The 18,241-nt window shown below is 35.1% G+C and overlaps 1 protein-coding gene across 3 annotated transcripts; it reads right to left on the bottom strand.

Annotated features, from left to right (window-relative positions):
* Window positions 1–1,323: 1,323 nt before the first annotated feature.
* LOC140148044 (pleckstrin-like) lies at window positions 1,324–17,112 on the bottom strand. Of its 3 annotated transcripts, none has more exons than XM_072169882.1 (10): window positions 16,599–17,112; window positions 12,418–12,573; window positions 11,603–11,766; window positions 11,030–11,124; window positions 7,921–8,090; window positions 7,429–7,587; window positions 6,508–6,597; window positions 5,260–5,338; window positions 4,444–4,485; window positions 1,324–2,786 (listed from the first exon to the last, which is right to left on the bottom strand). In XM_072169882.1, the coding sequence occupies exons 1-10, from the start codon at window positions 16,665–16,667 to the stop codon at window positions 2,638–2,640; spliced, it is 1,173 nt and encodes a 390-aa protein (XP_072025983.1). In that variant the 5' UTR covers window positions 16,668–17,112; the 3' UTR covers window positions 1,324–2,637. The 3 variants fall into 3 exon arrangements, with proteins under 3 accessions (XP_072025983.1, XP_072025984.1, XP_072025985.1); XM_072169884.1 differs by having other exon boundaries at window positions 2,637–2,786; window positions 4,440–4,485; XM_072169883.1 differs by lacking the exon at window positions 4,444–4,485.
* Between the last annotated feature and the right edge of the window lie 1,129 nt (window positions 17,113–18,241).

Raw genomic sequence — 18,241 nt, 5'->3', positions numbered from 1 at the left:
CATTATTTTGAGACTGAAAAGATATTCAAATGCACACAAGTTATAAAATAAGTTGTACATGTACTGCAGAAGTTTGGCAAAGTATTACTAGACTACTGTATCCCTTATCCTATTCTAAACACTAATTAGTCTTAACTAATGCTGTTGCTAACTCTAAATGTAACCCCAACTCTCAGAAATGCTGTTTTTATAGTACTCAATAGTGAAAAAAACGGAAAATAGCGGAGTCAAAAAGTCTCAAAGCAGGCTGAAAATAAATTTGGATTAAATGAGCCTGAATGCAGTAGAATCTCTGACCCACAAATGCTAATAGTAACCCCAAACCTTGTGGTGATGTGATCAAGCAAAATCAGTCTGAAGTCAGACATATTCAAACAACATTTGCAAGCTACATTTTGCAAACAACCAATTGCATTTGGACAACCAGCTTAAAAGATATGAGCAGTTTCCAAAACAAAAGGAAACAAAAAGGAAATACTTCCTTTGTTTGGCTATATCTCAAAATCACTATTTCCAACTACTGATTTTCCATGATCACATCACATATAACTCAAGATCACATCATGCTTGAATTACCGTCACAAATATTTTGTTAATTTCTACTTTGAAAATAAACTGCTTTTTATATCTTTTTTACATCTAAATATCTCATCAGAGGTAGGATAAATTTCAAACAATAAGATTTTCTTTACAGTTATACATATGTAAGAACTAATATATACATTTTGATTTATACATTTGACAGGTGTACGTTATGTAATCAAACCCTGGTCTATTGGATCTCGGTCAGGTGACCATGCTTGTACATAATAATACTGGAATACTGATTTATGGAATTCACTTCCTTAACAAATAACATCTTAAATCTTAATGCTGTTTATGCTTAATGGCACTTTAAAATTAACATACTTGATGTGTAATGCCTACACTAAAATTGACTTTCTTACTTTTATCTATTTCAGATTGTGCCTTCAACACCTTGTGATGACATGGGCATGTTATGAATTAATTAAGTTGTGACCATGTTTCCCTGTTGAAGATGATCCATGTTGTAGAACATCATTTATTTCAGATATGTGACTCCTCGCCACAACTGAGCCCGGATGTCGCCAATCATCATTTTTGAGATATTCAACCAAAATATTCTGCTTGAAATTAACTTTAAAATGATGTATATCATGTCTATAGTACTTGACATTTAAGTAGTGAAAAATCAATAAAACAGTCAATAAATCCTTTCTTTCCTATTGTTTATTGTTAAGTTCGATAGAGCATATCTCAATAGTGGCACTGGCGACATCCGGGCTCAGTTGTGGCGAGGAGTCACATATGTCATGGTCTTCCCTATAGATGAGTTGACCTCAATGTTCATCAACAAAGGCAAGGGACTGGTATATTGATTTGCTTGAGTAAATCGCATGCAACCACTACACTATTCAATAGCCTTGTTGTGATGTGGCGAGGTTTTTAAAAACATGAGCCCTGATCAAAATATGATGCACGCGCATACTGCCATCTATAACTCATCCATTAGATGAGTAGCTATGAGTTGACTTCTGATGTCAATGCCTGGCAGTATGCTTACGCATCATCCCAATTTCCATTGTTTTTGTTCAGGACTTGTGTTTTTAAAACTCCTGCCACATCACAATAAGGCTATTGAACAGTGTAGTTGTTGATTGTGGTTCACATAGCATATCGATATACCAGTCCCTTGCCTTTGTTGGTAAACATTGAGGTCAACTCATCTATTGAGTGGAGTTGGTGGGTTTTTTTTCTGAATAGTGAAAAAAAACCTGATAATAGCATGATGATTACTCTCTTAACTTATATACTGCATGTAGCTATATACTCACTTTTTACTGATGTTCTGGATCAACCACTTGACCATCAGCATTTAACACACAACTGTTAACAGACTGGTTTCTTTGACATAATTTGTATCAAAAATGTGAGTGTTGTTGAGCAATTTACCAGTCTCTTTGATATCTATACTACAATCATTTTTTATCTGCAAGTTTTCAATACTTAGATATTTTACAGGCCCATTTACAATTTGTGCGTTTTGATAAAATAAACCATCATACAACATGACAGAACTCTCTCATTAGTCTCATTTGCATTTACCATAATGTAATAGGCAGTGGCGTTATTAGGGGAGGCTTAGGAGAATTTGCCACTACCGTCCTCCCCCCCCCCCAAAAAAACAACATTACCGGTAATTAGAAAGATATATGTTGGCAACTATGTGCTATTGCAGTTGAAATTAATCCATACATGCCTTATGGAACACATGACATTAATCTTCCACACAGATTATTTCTCAAATGAAATCTACACCCCTGTGTGGGAAATTTAGGTATGTATTCCAAAGGGGTGTATGGATTTAAACCAAGTTGTCAAGTTCTTTCATACTGTATGTTGTCAAATTTTAGGCAAATTTTCAAAACACAGCTTCTCCCATCTCATCACTAATAAATTTTGGTGCCACAATTGGTAATAGCAATAACATGGATCTTGCTCTAGTTCCCTAAATGTGTGAGTTATTTCGTATTCGCTCATGTGATAATGATTTATAGAATAGAATGAGATCCAGGTTGTTGCCTGGCAAAAGAGCAACCTCCCTCAAAGTGACTGTTACTTAGTATTGAGCTCAGTTGGTGATATGATGGCTCTCATCCATTCATCCCGTTCCTCTGGACTGCTAGCTTGAAACACATACATTTTGTTCTTCTGTGTTGTCACGCTGAAGAGGTTTTGTCTGGATTTATTCTTCACTGTTACATCTGCAAAGTAGACAGGAAAAATCAGAGTTAACCATGAAATGACTCAATTACATTGTCATCAGTGCTGTCAACTTTTCGAAATTGGTTGGCTTGAGAAATTGTCTAAAATTATAAAGTTGATTAAAATGTGTATTTGGTGCATCAGGCCGTCCATCACGCTAATTGCTTAACGCAGGTGCCCCCTATCAGTGGAAAAATTTCCAAAATGAAAATCCAAATGAAGCCATTTGCTGCACACCATTTTTACACTATTTATTACTGGTTATATGATGATGCGTGAGAGGTCACTAATTTGGCAGCTCCTGGCTGATTTACTAACTTGGCAAGAGATTTTACTATCTTGGCATGAGTAAGTGCCCAAATGCATGAGAGTTGACAGCCCTGTTGTCATTTTCTTATTGCATGTGTATACCCTATGCAATGCTTTGGGCCCTGGGAGAATCACTGTTCACAGAAAATAATCTGTTATTCACAGAATTGGCTTTTTTCACACAGACTTATCGCTAATGTGCAAGAAAATGGGCGATTCCATTTGAAATCTATACCCCTATGTGGGAGATTAAAGTCATGTCTTCCATAGGGTGTATGGATTTCAACTGGAATAGCCATTGTCTGATGATGTCAACAAAGACATACTTTACAAAGAAATCTAGGAAATACCTAAAGGTGAGTTGTCATTGTCATACAAGTTTAGTATAGCCTGTAGATTCAAGATGGCTGCCATTTTGATTAGTACCATTCCAGTTGGTTTATTGCATAAGGTCTATTATTATACACTACACAGTAATTGGGAGTTATGGCCCAATAAAATACATGAGTGGTGGATTTAGGGGACTGAAAAGCTCAAATAGACTCAGTACCCATACCCACAAATAGGTTGATAATGACTCCTGCACCTCCCAGATCCACTCCTGCAATGGTACAATGTCTTGAGGAATGCAAAAAGGCACCTATATTTGACATTTGACATCTGGCAGATATTGCAGATGGAGCCACCGCCTTGCACTAACCCCTTGAATTCTGCATCCACATGCGGTTGTTGTGCTTCCATGTCATGAGTTAATTCTAGTAATAATTTTAAAATGCATTCTACCATTCTAAGTATTAAATAAGGTGCATGATATTCATAATACAATATAATGCTACACATTTACAAAATAATAATTTCCTGAACAAAATGATAAAACCAATTCAATATGATGTCTAAATATTTCATCATTTTACATAAAAAAGTATTAGGTCTTCAATGAGCATGGATGTCTAGTTTATGATGATGTATATTTTTGGAATTATTCTAATTTGTTACAAATTAAAATGACCACTTGAATAATGACTTTCAGGCTACAATTTATATGACTTTTTCCCTGGTATATTATGTGTAACTTATCATGTTCTGATGAAAATGGGTGCATGCGATGCAATAATAAAAACTTTGCAAAATAAAATAATCTAATTAGCAAAGTACTAATAATATTTAAAATAAATAAATATTTCCACATGCATTAATATCACCACATGCTATAACTCAACATGCATGAAACAGCACATCAAATCACAACTATTTCTGATCAGTAAGGCCCAGTAATTCTTGCTTGTACTTTATCGAACTAATTTAAGTTGTGATTTGATTGAACTTTGACCCAGAGATCATACTTGCATTGCACTGTCCATGATGTATCGCTGTGTATGGATCCTGTGACTGCATGCCAAGGGGAATATCAATAAAATCTCATTAATGCTTTAATTACATGCTATTTTCTTCAAATATTATTCAAGACCACTGATACCAATAGAGGGTGTGTTTGTACCCATTTTAATGCAATTTTCATGCCGATTCCAAATATGGTCATGAAAATGTACAATTCTAACATTTTTGAATTTTTAAAGAAAATTTGACATTTTAGTCAGTTTGCAGCCATTTCAACCACTGTGTATCATGTTTTGATTTTAGCTCTTGTCTTACCATGTTTGAGTTCTTTTCTATCTTCCCTCTCATATCTATTATCCCATATCTGTTTGGATCTGTTTGTCTGGTCTTTTTCTGTCTGCTGTCTGTCTTCAATCTCTCTCTCCCCTTCCCCCCCCTCTCTCTCTTGCTTGTTCACTCCTACATTTTGATAACATAAGACTGTTCTATATCTTTCTAATATTCTCCCATACCCCTCTCTGACCTTTTTGTTTCCTTCCGCCTTATCTCTCTCTACCCTCTCTCTCTTCCTCCTTTTACTCACACTCACTGGGATTTGATTCATTGGGCTATTCCAGTTGAAATTCATACACCCGCTGTGGAGGACATCACTGTAATGTTCCACACAGAGGGTGTAGATTTTAAACAGAGTCACCCATTCAAATATAAACCCTATTTAAAATGCTCCCTGTCTGGAAGATTATGCCCATGTTCACGTCTTCCATAGGTGGACATGGGTATCAACTGGAATATCCCAATAAAACATAAATCAATGTGAATAATTACCTTTCTTATCATTGGTGTTGACAACATTCACTTTACACCATCTCAGGGGAATTTCCCCTAGCGGTTTATTATCCCCACCCTGTAGGAAAAAGTCAAACATTATATTGTTAGTTCTAATGTTAATTCACAACTTAATGTAACATAATCTGATGCAACCAAGTCAAACGAGGTACCAAACCAAGTCAAACGAGGTACCAAACCAAGTTTAATATTACTATAGAGGTTATCCACGTTACTCATGTGTGACTTCTAACAAAAGGCGCTGGTTCCCGTAGTATTACTCATTCAAACAGATTCATTGCACGACCTCGGAGTTAATTGCATGATTTTGGCTGGCTATTTTGAAACAGTCATGGTTGTACATGCAGGTACTTCTTTTGAAAATCCTAAACAAGGTATAGCAGTCACTGATAGGATATGCAGCTTATAGAACACGGATATCCTCTATTGCTCATATTTTTGTCATATTTGTTGCCTGTGTTTACCCTTATCCATGTATTGCCTAATTGGCATGAACTTGACAACTTCAACAAGACTCTTAGGTGTGGTGGTTTGTCTTTCTTGCATGATCTGAGATTGAGTAGATGGTATGTGACTAAGAAACAAAAAACAGGTCACCTTGGTTCATAAATTGAAAAGAGTTTTGTATGCAGTAGGCAGTAGACACTGCCATCCGGGGTGACTTGATATATATTTTGGGGGCATTTTCAAGACATTTAGACATGTTGGTGTATTTCTAATTGGGCATATTCCCAGGACATTTTGGGTATATTCCCAAGATATTTTGGTGCATTTCAAGATATTTGGGTGTATTCCAAGACATTTGGGTGTATTTCCAAAACATTTGGGTGTATTCCAAGACATTTTGGGTGTATTCCCAAGACATTTTGGGTGTATTCCCAAGACATTTTGGGTGTATTTACCAAGACATTTGGGTATATTCCTGAGACATTTTGGGTGTATTTCCAAATATAAGAGAGTTTTGAACAAGATTAGATTCAACTCTCAATTTCAATTTTATTGATTTCTAATCACTTGTTGGTGTGTTCATTTCTTACAACAAACAATCAAAATAACTGCTATTTTTTGTGACTGGAAGTCACAACCTTAATCGCCCCAACAGGGAGTGTGAATTTCAAATGGGGTTCCCTGAATGGGTGACTTCATTTGAAATTTACACCCCTGTGTGGGAGATTAAGGTCATGTCTTCTATAGATGTATAGATTCAACTGGAATAGGCCAATTTACCTTTGCTTTTGATCCTCTATAGTACTGTAAATAAGGTGGTTCATCCCACAACACAAATAAACGTGCCTTCCATGTATGCCGTACATGACCCTGTTAAACAAAAAGATATAATTTTGTTATTATACCAACATTAATTATAAAGATTAAACAGTTGCTGCTTGTAGTAAATCAAATTTACCACAAATAATATTCCCTTAAATAACAGAATATGGCTAAGATGATAACTATAAAGCAGTGTTTTATAAACAGGCTATATCAAAATGATTGTTCTTCACCCATTTGTTGGTGTTTTGAAAAAAAAAATCTGCCTCTTCCAAACCCACCATTGGAGCCACTTTAAATAACATACTTTATACTTTAAATGCTATATTTAAAAGTCTGCCGGTCATTTCAAGTTGATGCAAGGGTGTGTTTGGATGATTTGCAGGTATCTCAAAATCAGACAGAGAACAGATGAAGAAAAATCATCTGCATGCTCACAATGCAAATGTCTTCCATCTGTTTAGAAGGATATCATCTTACAGTAAATTTAGTGTTTACAGTGAGGAGTTTCCGGACAATTTCTTGCCACAAAAAATATTTGCGTCAAATATATAGATATATTTGCTTGCACTATAAGTACACATATGCACACAATCTGGCCATGAAGGCCAAAGGGGGCAAATTTAAAATTGAGATAAAGGCAAACATATGGAAAATAAAAAAAAGAAAATGCATAAGAAAATACACATCACAAAACTTCAGAACTTTAGCACCAAGTATGCTAGATCTTTGGTGTTTTCAGTATATGATAGCCTAATGTATGTATGATAATAATTATAGTAACGCAATTTCCAAAAATGCCTCCTTTGGCCTACATGGAGAAGATCGTGTCGTATGTTAGAAAGTTTAGAAACCATGCTGATGTAATAATACTCTTACCCTCTTTAACATAAATCCTTGTTTGACAGCTTTTCCTCCATGTCCTTTAAGTCCTTTAGTCGGTAACTCAGCTGTCTTATCTATAGTTTCTTCATCCGAGTCCTCACTTGATGAGGAACTACTGATGACTGGTTTCTTGGCTGACATGTGGAAGGCAGACTGTATATTCAAGAAATCAAAATAAAGATGAAATTTTGTTCTTCCGTTTTTACAACAAAAAGTTTGGGTTTCTTTTTCAAAATGTACTCCAAAAATCTGGTAAAAGATCTTGTTTTTAATTGCTTTTTTAGTACAATTTGACATAAAAAATTATGAATTTTGCAAATGTGGCTTAGTTTTGAATAGAAATAGTTTCATGTTTGGAAAATTAGTATATTTTAGGTCTCTTTTTCTGTTAATTTCAGGATTTGGTATATATTTGGGATACGTTTTGGGATTCCTAGCCAATCCAACAGCCCCCATTCCACCCTCCAGAGCTTAAGTTACACTTACAAATTTATAGAGTGCTTTTGGATCATCTGTGACAAGTTTACTGGTCATTTCTTTACCAATAGCTTGAGGTTGAATGTGTGCTGCAGCAACAAGGTCTGTTGCTAATTCTAAAGCTTTCTCTCTGTCATCAGCAAAACCCCACTTGGTAAGCCAGTCTATTAAGGCCTGACCTATGGGAAAATGAGGAAAAAAAAAAATACACCTTTAAATTATTGTATCACTTAAGGCTGGATTATACTTGATGTTCGATATTGAATATTCTTTGTAATCATTTATTTGATTTGTTTCAAGTCATTCTAACAAATGTTTGTTGATGAATTTGACATTGAATATCTGGTGGTAAATACTTTTTCACCAACAAATGTTCCTTAGAAGTTTAAAATGACTTGAAACTGATTGAATTACAAATACCTGTTGCATTGAATATTCGACATTAGTGACAAAAACTATGTTTCATGCATAAAATTTATACAGTGAATATCACTTTTCATTCTGCAATTTCATAGATAGATCAGGTCACTACTCTTAAGTTGAATGGAGCCAGTAGCCCATTAAGGTGGGGCACTCAGAAATGACAGCGTACACATGCATGACCATGTTTATGAAAACAAATAAACTAATGAGTTTTCCACTGTGGACAAATTGAGGCTCAAGGTATATTTTTGGTGCCCTTTACCCACACATTTTACTCTTGCACATTTAGTTTTTGTCTAAATTAGACTCCCTAAAACTAGTTTTTGTCTAAATTAGACTCCCTAAAACTAGTTTTTGTCTAAATTTGATCCACTATACAAGTTTTGATGAATTTTGACACCTTAAAGGTGAATGGATGGCAGTAGCCATATTTTTTTAAATTTTAGCCACTGGCACCCAAAAAATTATTACAGGGATATCCCTGAGTAACTTCCCTGGGTAAATTATCTTCTTTTGAAATTGGAGTGGCAGCAGATACGAAAAGTAAAACAAAAAAATACCCTAAATGCGTTATAGGAGACGATTAAAAAAACTACCCTTCATAAATACCAGAAATTTGTGACACATCCCATGCATAATGTGCTGAAGCAATGACAAAAAACATCTTCACTACATTTTTTAGAATACATGTGATTGTGTAGAAATTTTTAATGCCCCCCCCCCCCCCAAATAATGATATTGGACCGGCAAACACCACTGAACATGTAAAATACTACCGTAACCACTCGGGTATAAGCCCACCCCCTAGATGGCAGATTTCACTTCAAAAATGGGGGTGGGCTTATAACCGGGGAAGGGCTAGTGCTTAAAATAAGAACAATCATCCCCATTTGTATATGCCCAATGTACCAGTCATTTCTATCATCTATGTCAAATTCTTTAAATTATAAGTGTGGAATGTTAATTATCAACTGATATTTTTTTATATTTGTTCTTAAATATGAGAGCAAAGCATTGATTTGATTTAAGAACTTGGCCAAAATTTAATACTGGGCTTATACCTGAGTGTACCCTTGTTCCCAGAATGTTTTGAAAAATAGGGGGTGGGCTTATAGCGGAATGTGGGCTTATACCCGGGTGGCTACGGTAATTGGACCCTCCCAAAAGGATTTTTACAAAGACCATACTGAGTGTGGTCACATCCAAAGGAAATGTTTGATTTCTCTGTTTTCTACTAATTGTTTTTGGTAATTAAGATAATGGTTAATTAACACATCTCATAATACAATACCTGCAATGGGACTAGTTCATGTACAATGCACAAAATATGACTCAGTAGGTAGATATGCCACAAATGTTATTCAAGGTCATAGTCAATTGTTAAAATAACTATGTAGACTCATCAAGCTATTTATCTATTAATAGCTCCATGGTATACTATAATAAAAGAGGGAATTTTTCACTATATTTAATTTTCACCCTTTTTGCATTCCAAACACAAACATATCAACATGTGAATATATTTCTTTTGAGTAAAAGGAAGTCTGATCAAGCCTATTATGAATTTAAAACACATGAATACATCAAACTCGGCAGGAGCCAAAAAATTAATGGTGCAAAAATTGACCACTTTCAGAGTAATCTATTATCATGATTATAATACTTAACTTAGAAGAATACCATAGAAATTGAAACTCAATAGAAAGTTATTATTTCATTATTACTATCATAATATTCCAAGGTAAACCAACAGGAAGGAAGTTTTTGATCAGGCAAAGTTCACTGATATCTCCCAACTGTATTCGGAAATAACATGAATTATTAAAGTGTAAAACAAATTATCTTTCCCAGCTTGCTTCATGAAGTTTTGAGATATTTTCTTAAAATATCAAGAGCTATATCTCAAGAACCACTGAACTAATTACTAGGCTTATTTGTACTCATTTAAATGCAATTGCAATTTTCATGCTGATTCCAATTATGGAAATGTACAATTTTGAAATAAAAAAAACCAAACAATTGAAACTTAACTGTCGTCTGCAGTAGACACCTGTGAACAGAGAGGATTAAAACTCATAACCAACAAGTTGAGGTCAACATTCATGCTATGGATGTTAAATGGAGGTCACTGAACTGTGTCACTGCAAATGAGCCTGACCCATGGACAAAAAGATAATATGCCGCGTCCAAGAAGTCTCGGCATCACCTGATAATGAGGGCCGATTGTTCCATGAAATGCGACAGGCAAAACAGCTATGCACTTACAGCGTATTTTTACAGTCTATCGCATAATCATGAAGGCACACAACACTCTATCGCATATACGCAAAGGCACGCAATGCTAGCGTGATTATTAGACACGGCATGATCAAACAATCGCCCCTCATGAATATGCGAGAATTCACAGCATACAATGCACAGGGACTTTGACTGTTGATACATGGTCTGTAGTAGTCTGTGGCCTGACCAATCTGGCATGGCTATACACTAGGATCCACAACATGCTCATCTATCAGGGCACAGTTATTTAACCCTAATACATTTGTACATTCATGGAATTACCTTTGAAAATTTGGGTACATAAACTCATACTCTGCAACTTTGAGGTCAAATTTTGCACTATGATTGTTTAATTGATGTTATTGAACTATGCCATTGGGATGAGGCCATTGTGGACCATAGTGATAATACTTACCAGAGAAGCAGTCTTTAACCACAGTTTGCTGATCTATTCTATGACTTTCTAACTTCAAGCCAGCCTCTGAATCCTGCATTGCTGTAACTAATTCGCTGTGAATAAAACAAAATGGTAAAATATGTAGAAAAAACCTAAATACATAATGATACACAATTGAGCCTTACCAAAAACAATAAAATACAGGTTTCTGACCCTTTCTCAAAAAATCTTCATTACCCTTTCCACACAGGTGTCTACTGGAGACGACAAGTTCCAATTTTTCTTTAAAAATTCAACAAATTGTAAATTGTCATGACCATATTGAATCAGCATGAATTCTTATTTGAAATCAGAATTCTAACTGTCCCATTTAAGTGAAACTAAAGGATTGAGTTGAGCCATGTTTTTTGTTTTTTGGTCTTTTTTTTTGCTTGCAAGTTTTTTAAGTTTTATCAGGAAATGTTACAATATGGTTTTTAAATGCTGTGCAAATTATTTCTGACATTGGGAATAGTTTTGTAAATTTTAGATAATTATAAACAGCAACCTGCATTTCTTTCATAAAATAAAAATAAAGCATAATGGACTCACTCATGTTTGACATCACTGCCTGACACTCCATTAGCATCAATAGATATACAATCTAATGACCTAATTGCATCTCCTATCGCTTTAGCCCATTCATCTCTCTCTGTATCATTAGATGCTTGCATTAGAAGCTCCTTACCACGACTTGTTGTCAACTGAAAAACTCCCTGGACAAGAAGAAAGTATGCCAAGATTATATCAATCAATCAGTTTATCAAACAAATAACCAATCATTTTTTCATTTTCTTTGATACATTACTACTTTCCTTTCTTCCTCTCTCAATCTCTTTTCTTCCTTTCTATTGTTCATTCTTTACTGTTGTTCTTTAAATTCATAATTTCTTTCTGTTTCTGTCTTTATTTCACATTCGTTTTTTAATTTTTCTTCCCTAAGTTGCCCATTGTTTTTGTTTTGTTTCAGGTTTTTTGTTCCCTCTTTGTTTTTCTTACTCATCATTCATCTTCAACCCTTTTCTTGTTTGTTTCCTTCATTCTAATCTTGTGTTGTTCTTTTCAAAATAATTTTTTCTTTCCATCTTGCTTTCTTTCTTTCTCATTGTTTCTCCTTCTTTCTTTTTTCACATTTTCTTCCTTCCTTCATTATTCTTTTTCTTCTCTTGTCCTGTTTTTTCTCTTTCAACGACCATTTACTATGGACATGTACTGTGATAGAACATCCTGTAAACTCTACCACCTGCGGCCAGCTTATATCTCTTCTTCTTTCTTTCTCTTCCCTTTTTCACATTTGCTTAGCTCAATTTCTTTATTCTTTCTTCCTTTCCTTTATTTCCTTCCTGTTTCATTCACTCTTTCCATACCTGTTTCTTTGTGTACTGTGGACATGGGGCAATGACAGAGCACCCTTGTAACTCTACCACTCCTGCGGCTAGCTCATCTCCTTTATTCTTGAAGTATGCCAATGCATCTTGGTATAACACAAACCATCTTGTTCTCCAATTTGTCCTAACATGACCCTGACAAAAGTAAAAAAAGAAGATAAATTAAGCATTGTTTTGTTTCCAAACAGTGACTTTAAAACAATTTCAGTATATGTACCACCAGTCAATGTTATGGGTCATTGCTGATTACACACATCACATACCTGGCACAAAATGCTGACCTCCAAGACATTGAGTTTTATTCAAAATTGGCATTTAATTTTAAGCTTCAGTTAATTTGACTCAGTGACATTTTAATTTGGTTATTTTTTGCCAAATATTATAAAATATTGTTAGTAAGTTGTAACAACTGTCATAAAAGTTTTCTGGTCATTTTAAGCCAAACTAATGAAGTTAAATGAAAGAAAACTCACTATCTTACCCACTTAACTGTGGTGTTCTATGGGGGATTTAAAGTGAATTTTAAATTATCACTTAAATTCAAACTTGCTCTATTGTCCTAAAAATACAATGAATTTGGCTATATCCAATTAGGTGTCAGTTGGGACATGTGTAAATATTACAAATATGCGAAAAATCAGGTTTTAATTAAAAATAAATTAACCAAACTCGTTTGAAAATATTGTGACAACAATCAAAATCAAACAATCAACAATCAAAGAGTGACAGTTATTATAGTCCTTCAAGAAGACTCTTGGCGGAGGTTTCACCAAGCCTGCCTCCCATACCTGAGGTCCTTGCTGGAAGGACTAGATGGCAGTTATGAACATGTATGATCATGGTTGCCAAGCACACATTCTACAGGAAACAATAATTGTTTTTAGTTTTTAAGCCTAGTGCTCAGGAAACCTAGCAAACACATCAATTTTATATTTTGAAAACATTCACAAAATGATATATCAAGGGTATAAAACATCTCAATAACATTCGGAAACATTTTTGAATATTTCTGCAAGCATTATAACATTATCAAAATATTTTGCAAAAATGTTTGCAAACAAATATTACAAAACATTTTCACAAATGATACTGGATTTTTTCCTACAAAATGTTTATAAATATAAATGTTTTCATGACCTTTATTACAACCTGACATTCAATGTCATTATTAAATGTTTAGAACAAAAAAAAACATTTAAAATTGTTCTTTTAAAAATTTGGGTTTACAGGAAAGGCCTTAGACAATAATCAATTTTTTATCATATGCACTGTGCAAACCACAACCAGGAAATCATCTAAAAAAACAGACCTTTAGATAATAATAAATATCTATAGGCTTTTGTGATTCATAAAATAACAACAATTCAGCTTATAATTGCTTTCAAATCTGACATGACTGATTTCTCAAGGATGTACTGATTATTGATCTCAACAATAGCTGAGTGGATTGTTGAATCAAGGATTACTCAAGTGTTTCATTGTATGTAAACACAGCCAAAAAAAGAAAGTCTCCAGTAGTTCCATCCCCATTTAATCAGATTCTGATGAGTTTATGGCAAAATAATTTATATAATAATTTTCTATACACTTTCCTTCGAAGATTGATAACAAATTTGATATCAAAAGTTTAATCATCATGAGCAAAGGAACCGTTGTTTGGAAATTCGTGCAATTTTAAAAATGACAAATTACTTAATTAACCACGCAAAAGTCAATGCATGGTATCAGCGTATTATGTGGCTCAAGCACCCAGTACAGGAATCATTGTACACTTGCCATGCTTGCCTGCGCACAATTAAAAGAGCGGGGTATTTGATTTGCATTTTGACATGCATGGATAAACCTTTAATGACAATGAATTTAGACTTCTCAGATGCGTGTAGATGTGTAGATGTAAAAAGTACTTTTTTATAATGTCGTAAAAGAAGCCATTGCAGATAATGTTGTGTGAATACTGATAATTTTATATTTTATGTTGATGATGCTTACAAGAAAACGTATTGAAAACAAATTGTCTCATTACTTATTTTGAAGTCTGCACAAACTGTTTAGAACTTGAACTCAATAAATCTCCCGGTAAAGAACTTTACAACAACGCCGAAAAGTGTGTAACAGCTACACATACAACCCGACATGTTATACCCCATTTGAAATTCCCGCAGTCACAAACAGTCACGCTTTATGGAATAACCTGCCGGCCTATTCAGGCGACGTAGTTATTGGCACACACGCGAGCTCCACCGCGTGGTACAACTCCCTATGTCATTTTTAAAATTGCACGAATTTCCAAAGAAAGGGTCCCATGCTCACGATGATTAAACTTTTGATATCAAATTTGGTATCAATCTTCGAAGGAGAGTGTATAGAAAATTATGATATAAATTATTTTGCCATAAACTCATCAGAATCTGCTTAAATGGGGATAGAACTACTGGAGACTTTCTTTTTTGGCTGTGTTTACTTGCGTGACAGGTAAATGCCATTGCTGATGTCATCAGATCAGAATGATGTCATCTGTCATAAGCTCAATGTCTTGAAAGAATGCATATGATGTCACGTCCACTTATCCATTGTAGTTTGATGGTTTACCAAAACAAAATAAGAAAACAAGTTTGTTTCCTGTGTAAGTATTTTCAACAAGTTTGATGAAACCAACTTTGATTGAATCAATTAAGTTGTATTTAAAGAATCTAACAGACTTTGTAAGTGTCAATCAAGACAAAAGTCACAAAGCTATTACTTACGCAACTAATTTGACAGCAACTTTTTCAGTAGCGTAGCCAGCGGGGGGCAAGGGGTACAGTGCCCACCTTACAAAAAATGAAAGAGAAATGTGCCCCCCTGACAAAAAATAAAAAATAAAATCAGGAAGGCAAAGGAAAAGAAAAGGGGCAAGGACGCTGTTTGCCACCAAAATCATCCCCCCCCCCCACCCTCTCTCTAATCATAAGCCTTTTAAAATAGACAAGCTGCTAAGGGACACAGGGGTAACCTTGTCATCTATTGTATCCAATACTTAATCCGACATGAAATATGATCGTGGAATTAAAGTTTAAACCATGGTGATTATGGGAGACTTCATTGATTCTTTATGATTACAATTTAAAAGAAAACAATAATAATAAAATAATGATAATTATAAGACTCTAGTCAGTGATAGTATAGGGTAAACAGCATGGCTTGACTTGGCATCTATTGAAAATGTTTGTCTTCTTCTTCTTTATGTCTTTATTAATACTGGTACACATCTTCATTTGATCTTATGTAATAATTAAAAATAAACTATATCAATACAATTCAAATTTAATAATTTAAAGGAAATGAGTGATTACTTCATTTCAGAATAAACTTCTTCTTCTTCTTCATATATACGTGCATACCTCAAATTGAGTATTGTCGCACAGGCTTAACGTGCATAGTGGGTTTTTTTATCACAATTAGCATTATAATTATTCTATTTCTTTTTCTTTTTTTTTCCTTGCTAGTAGTACGGTAGTAGTAATATTATTATTATTATCGATCTGAAATTGTAAAAACGGCTTGTGCCCCATCCCATCAGACCCAGTGCCCCCATCATGGTCGCCCCCCAAATATGTTGACCCACGCTACGCCACTAAATTGCTCAAATTAAAAAAGTGTCAATTCATGTCCAAAATGCCCCAAATCACTAACAAAACCATACATTTTATGCCAACTTGTGAATTTCAAGAGGCCATGCATGTGGCATCAGGTAAAAAACCAATATATGTATGTGACATTTAGTTTCAAAGAAATAGCTAGAGGAAAGTGACAATTTTTGATAAAAAATGAAAAATCCTCAAACAAGTTGCCATGGAAAAGGAATAAAACAAGCAGGTTACAAATATGACAACATAGCAAACAAGATCAACATCAAGAACAACATCAGACTCTTCTGATCATTTGGATGTGATCATTTTGGCGTGTCCGGGGGGGGGGGGATTTGGGTGCTGAAGTACCCTGCACTTTGTTAACAAACAAGTAAAATCAGTCTGTTTTTTGGCAATTTTAGCCATTAAGCCCCTGTATAACTCTGAGAGGCCCCCCCCACCCCTAGGAAAAGATCCTGGACGCATCAGTGTATATCCCAGTATATGAGACTGGCCTCTATGTGATTGAAGTCAAGAAGATAATGTACTCACCTTTTTAACAAGAAATCCTTCTTTCACTGGTTTGGTACCCCTGTCTCTTGTTGAATACTCAAACTCCATGTTCAATTATCACACTTAATTACTATATGGTCAGTGTCAATGGAAGATCGTTGCTTTTAAAATTTAAAGCTTATATGCCATCTTCATAAACATTGTACTGGATCTACAATGTACATGATGTATAAGCTTCTGTCATGAATTCGCTAGAAAACGCTTATTGAGAGGGTCAAGACCTTGATATTGTCCCGGTTTTTGTGGAGGCCTACTTGTGGTGTGTCGATACTAGTAGTAGGCTAGTAAGCTTATAACCAAATTTTATGTCCACAAAGTACAAGCTCTATTGAGCCAGTGCGGGAGCCAGTGTCACTCAGCAAGTCTTCCTGGGCTAATATCCCCGATATGGCTCTCTGCGTCACAACTTGTTTAATTTCATCAAACTACAACTTAACCATTAAACTTGAATGACACGATCCGGCGAGAGCCATATATATTCAAAGATCACTCAATTTTGGAAAAGGGGTATAATCCTTCTTGTCTTCCATGAGCAACCGCATCACATCGGGTATAATCTTCCTTCCAGGAGCAACCACTGTGCATGATTGACGGGCTATTCCATTGCTCGTAATAGGGTACGGTAGTGTATTTTAGCGCGACAATGCTGGATGGTGCACGCACGTGTACACGATGTGCAAGGTAGACTTTCGCCACGAGGGTGTGTGTGTTGGGGGGGGGCGTGTTGTCCGAGATGTTAGGAATTATTTAATAATAGTTATTAATATTGGAAGAACGTTTTAAACTTTGATTTAAGGCATCATATACGATTTTATACTATTTTAGATTTTCAATTAAAAACAAAATAATAAAATAGCATGTAAAAATTATATTAATAGGCCTAGGCCTATTTATTATCGCACGCCATGTTAACAATAAAGAAATTGGCACACGTACTTTCCGATAAAAATTTGGGAAACAAATTAATTAAAAAAAAAATAAATTAAAAAAATCTTTCTTAAACCAAATTTTCATGGAATTGAGGGCCATCAATAAACCAAAATGCACCCCGAATCAGTCGCACATCCCCGTAGTAGCCTAGGCCTACCCTCCTTTCCACCCCGTTGCCCTAAACTAGACCGTAGGCCTATTAGGCCTAACCGCCACGAGTATTTTTTTTTACCTGTGGGCAAGCACACCCCTACAGTCGCAATAGTTCTAGCCCAGATAGCTTTTAACTCACGCCCAGTAATAACGTACTTTCATCAAGTGATGGCGCTATAAGGTTTACCACGGAAGCTGTTTGGTTTACCGTGGAAGAAGATTATACCCTATATGCAATTTTGAGTCTTTTGTTAATTTTGAACTTGAATGACACGATCGACAGCCAAGTCACCGTTCCAAAGGTCGCTCACATCCGAGTTTTGTTGTCGGCTGCTAGAACCAGGAAGTATAATGCCGATTTACTTCCGTGTTTGGGAATTAGTAGTCCTAGTACAAGTCTTGTACTTCGTCACAGGTGGTCATATGCATGACGTATATGAGTCCACACTGACTGACACCCGAGGGTTGACTTGTACAAAGACTACTTTCGGCATACAATAATAAAATCAATGCATATTGAATTCTTTGGTCAATATAAA

Source organism: Amphiura filiformis, chromosome 3 (assembly GCF_039555335.1).
Source record: "Amphiura filiformis chromosome 3, Afil_fr2py, whole genome shotgun sequence".
NCBI lineage: Eukaryota > Metazoa > Echinodermata > Ophiuroidea > Amphilepidida > Amphiuridae > Amphiura > Amphiura filiformis.
Note: the sequence above shows the minus strand (reverse complement) of the source record. Positions and strands in the feature narration are given on the sequence as shown.

Excerpts from the sequence above, each read along its gene's own strand:
- LOC140148044 (XM_072169882.1), bottom strand. The coding sequence starts at position 16,667 with ATGGAGTTTGAGTATTCAACAAGAGACAGGGGTACCAAACCAGTGAAA. Across the intron at positions 11,125-11,602 it reads GGCAGTGATGTCAAACATGA|CGAATTAGTTACAGCAATGC; the intron begins GTGAGTCCATTA and ends TTTTATTCACAG. Across the intron at positions 5,339-6,507 it reads ATAGAGGATCAAAAGCAAAG|GGTGGGGATAATAAACCGCT; the intron begins GTAAATTGGCCT and ends TTTTTCCTACAG.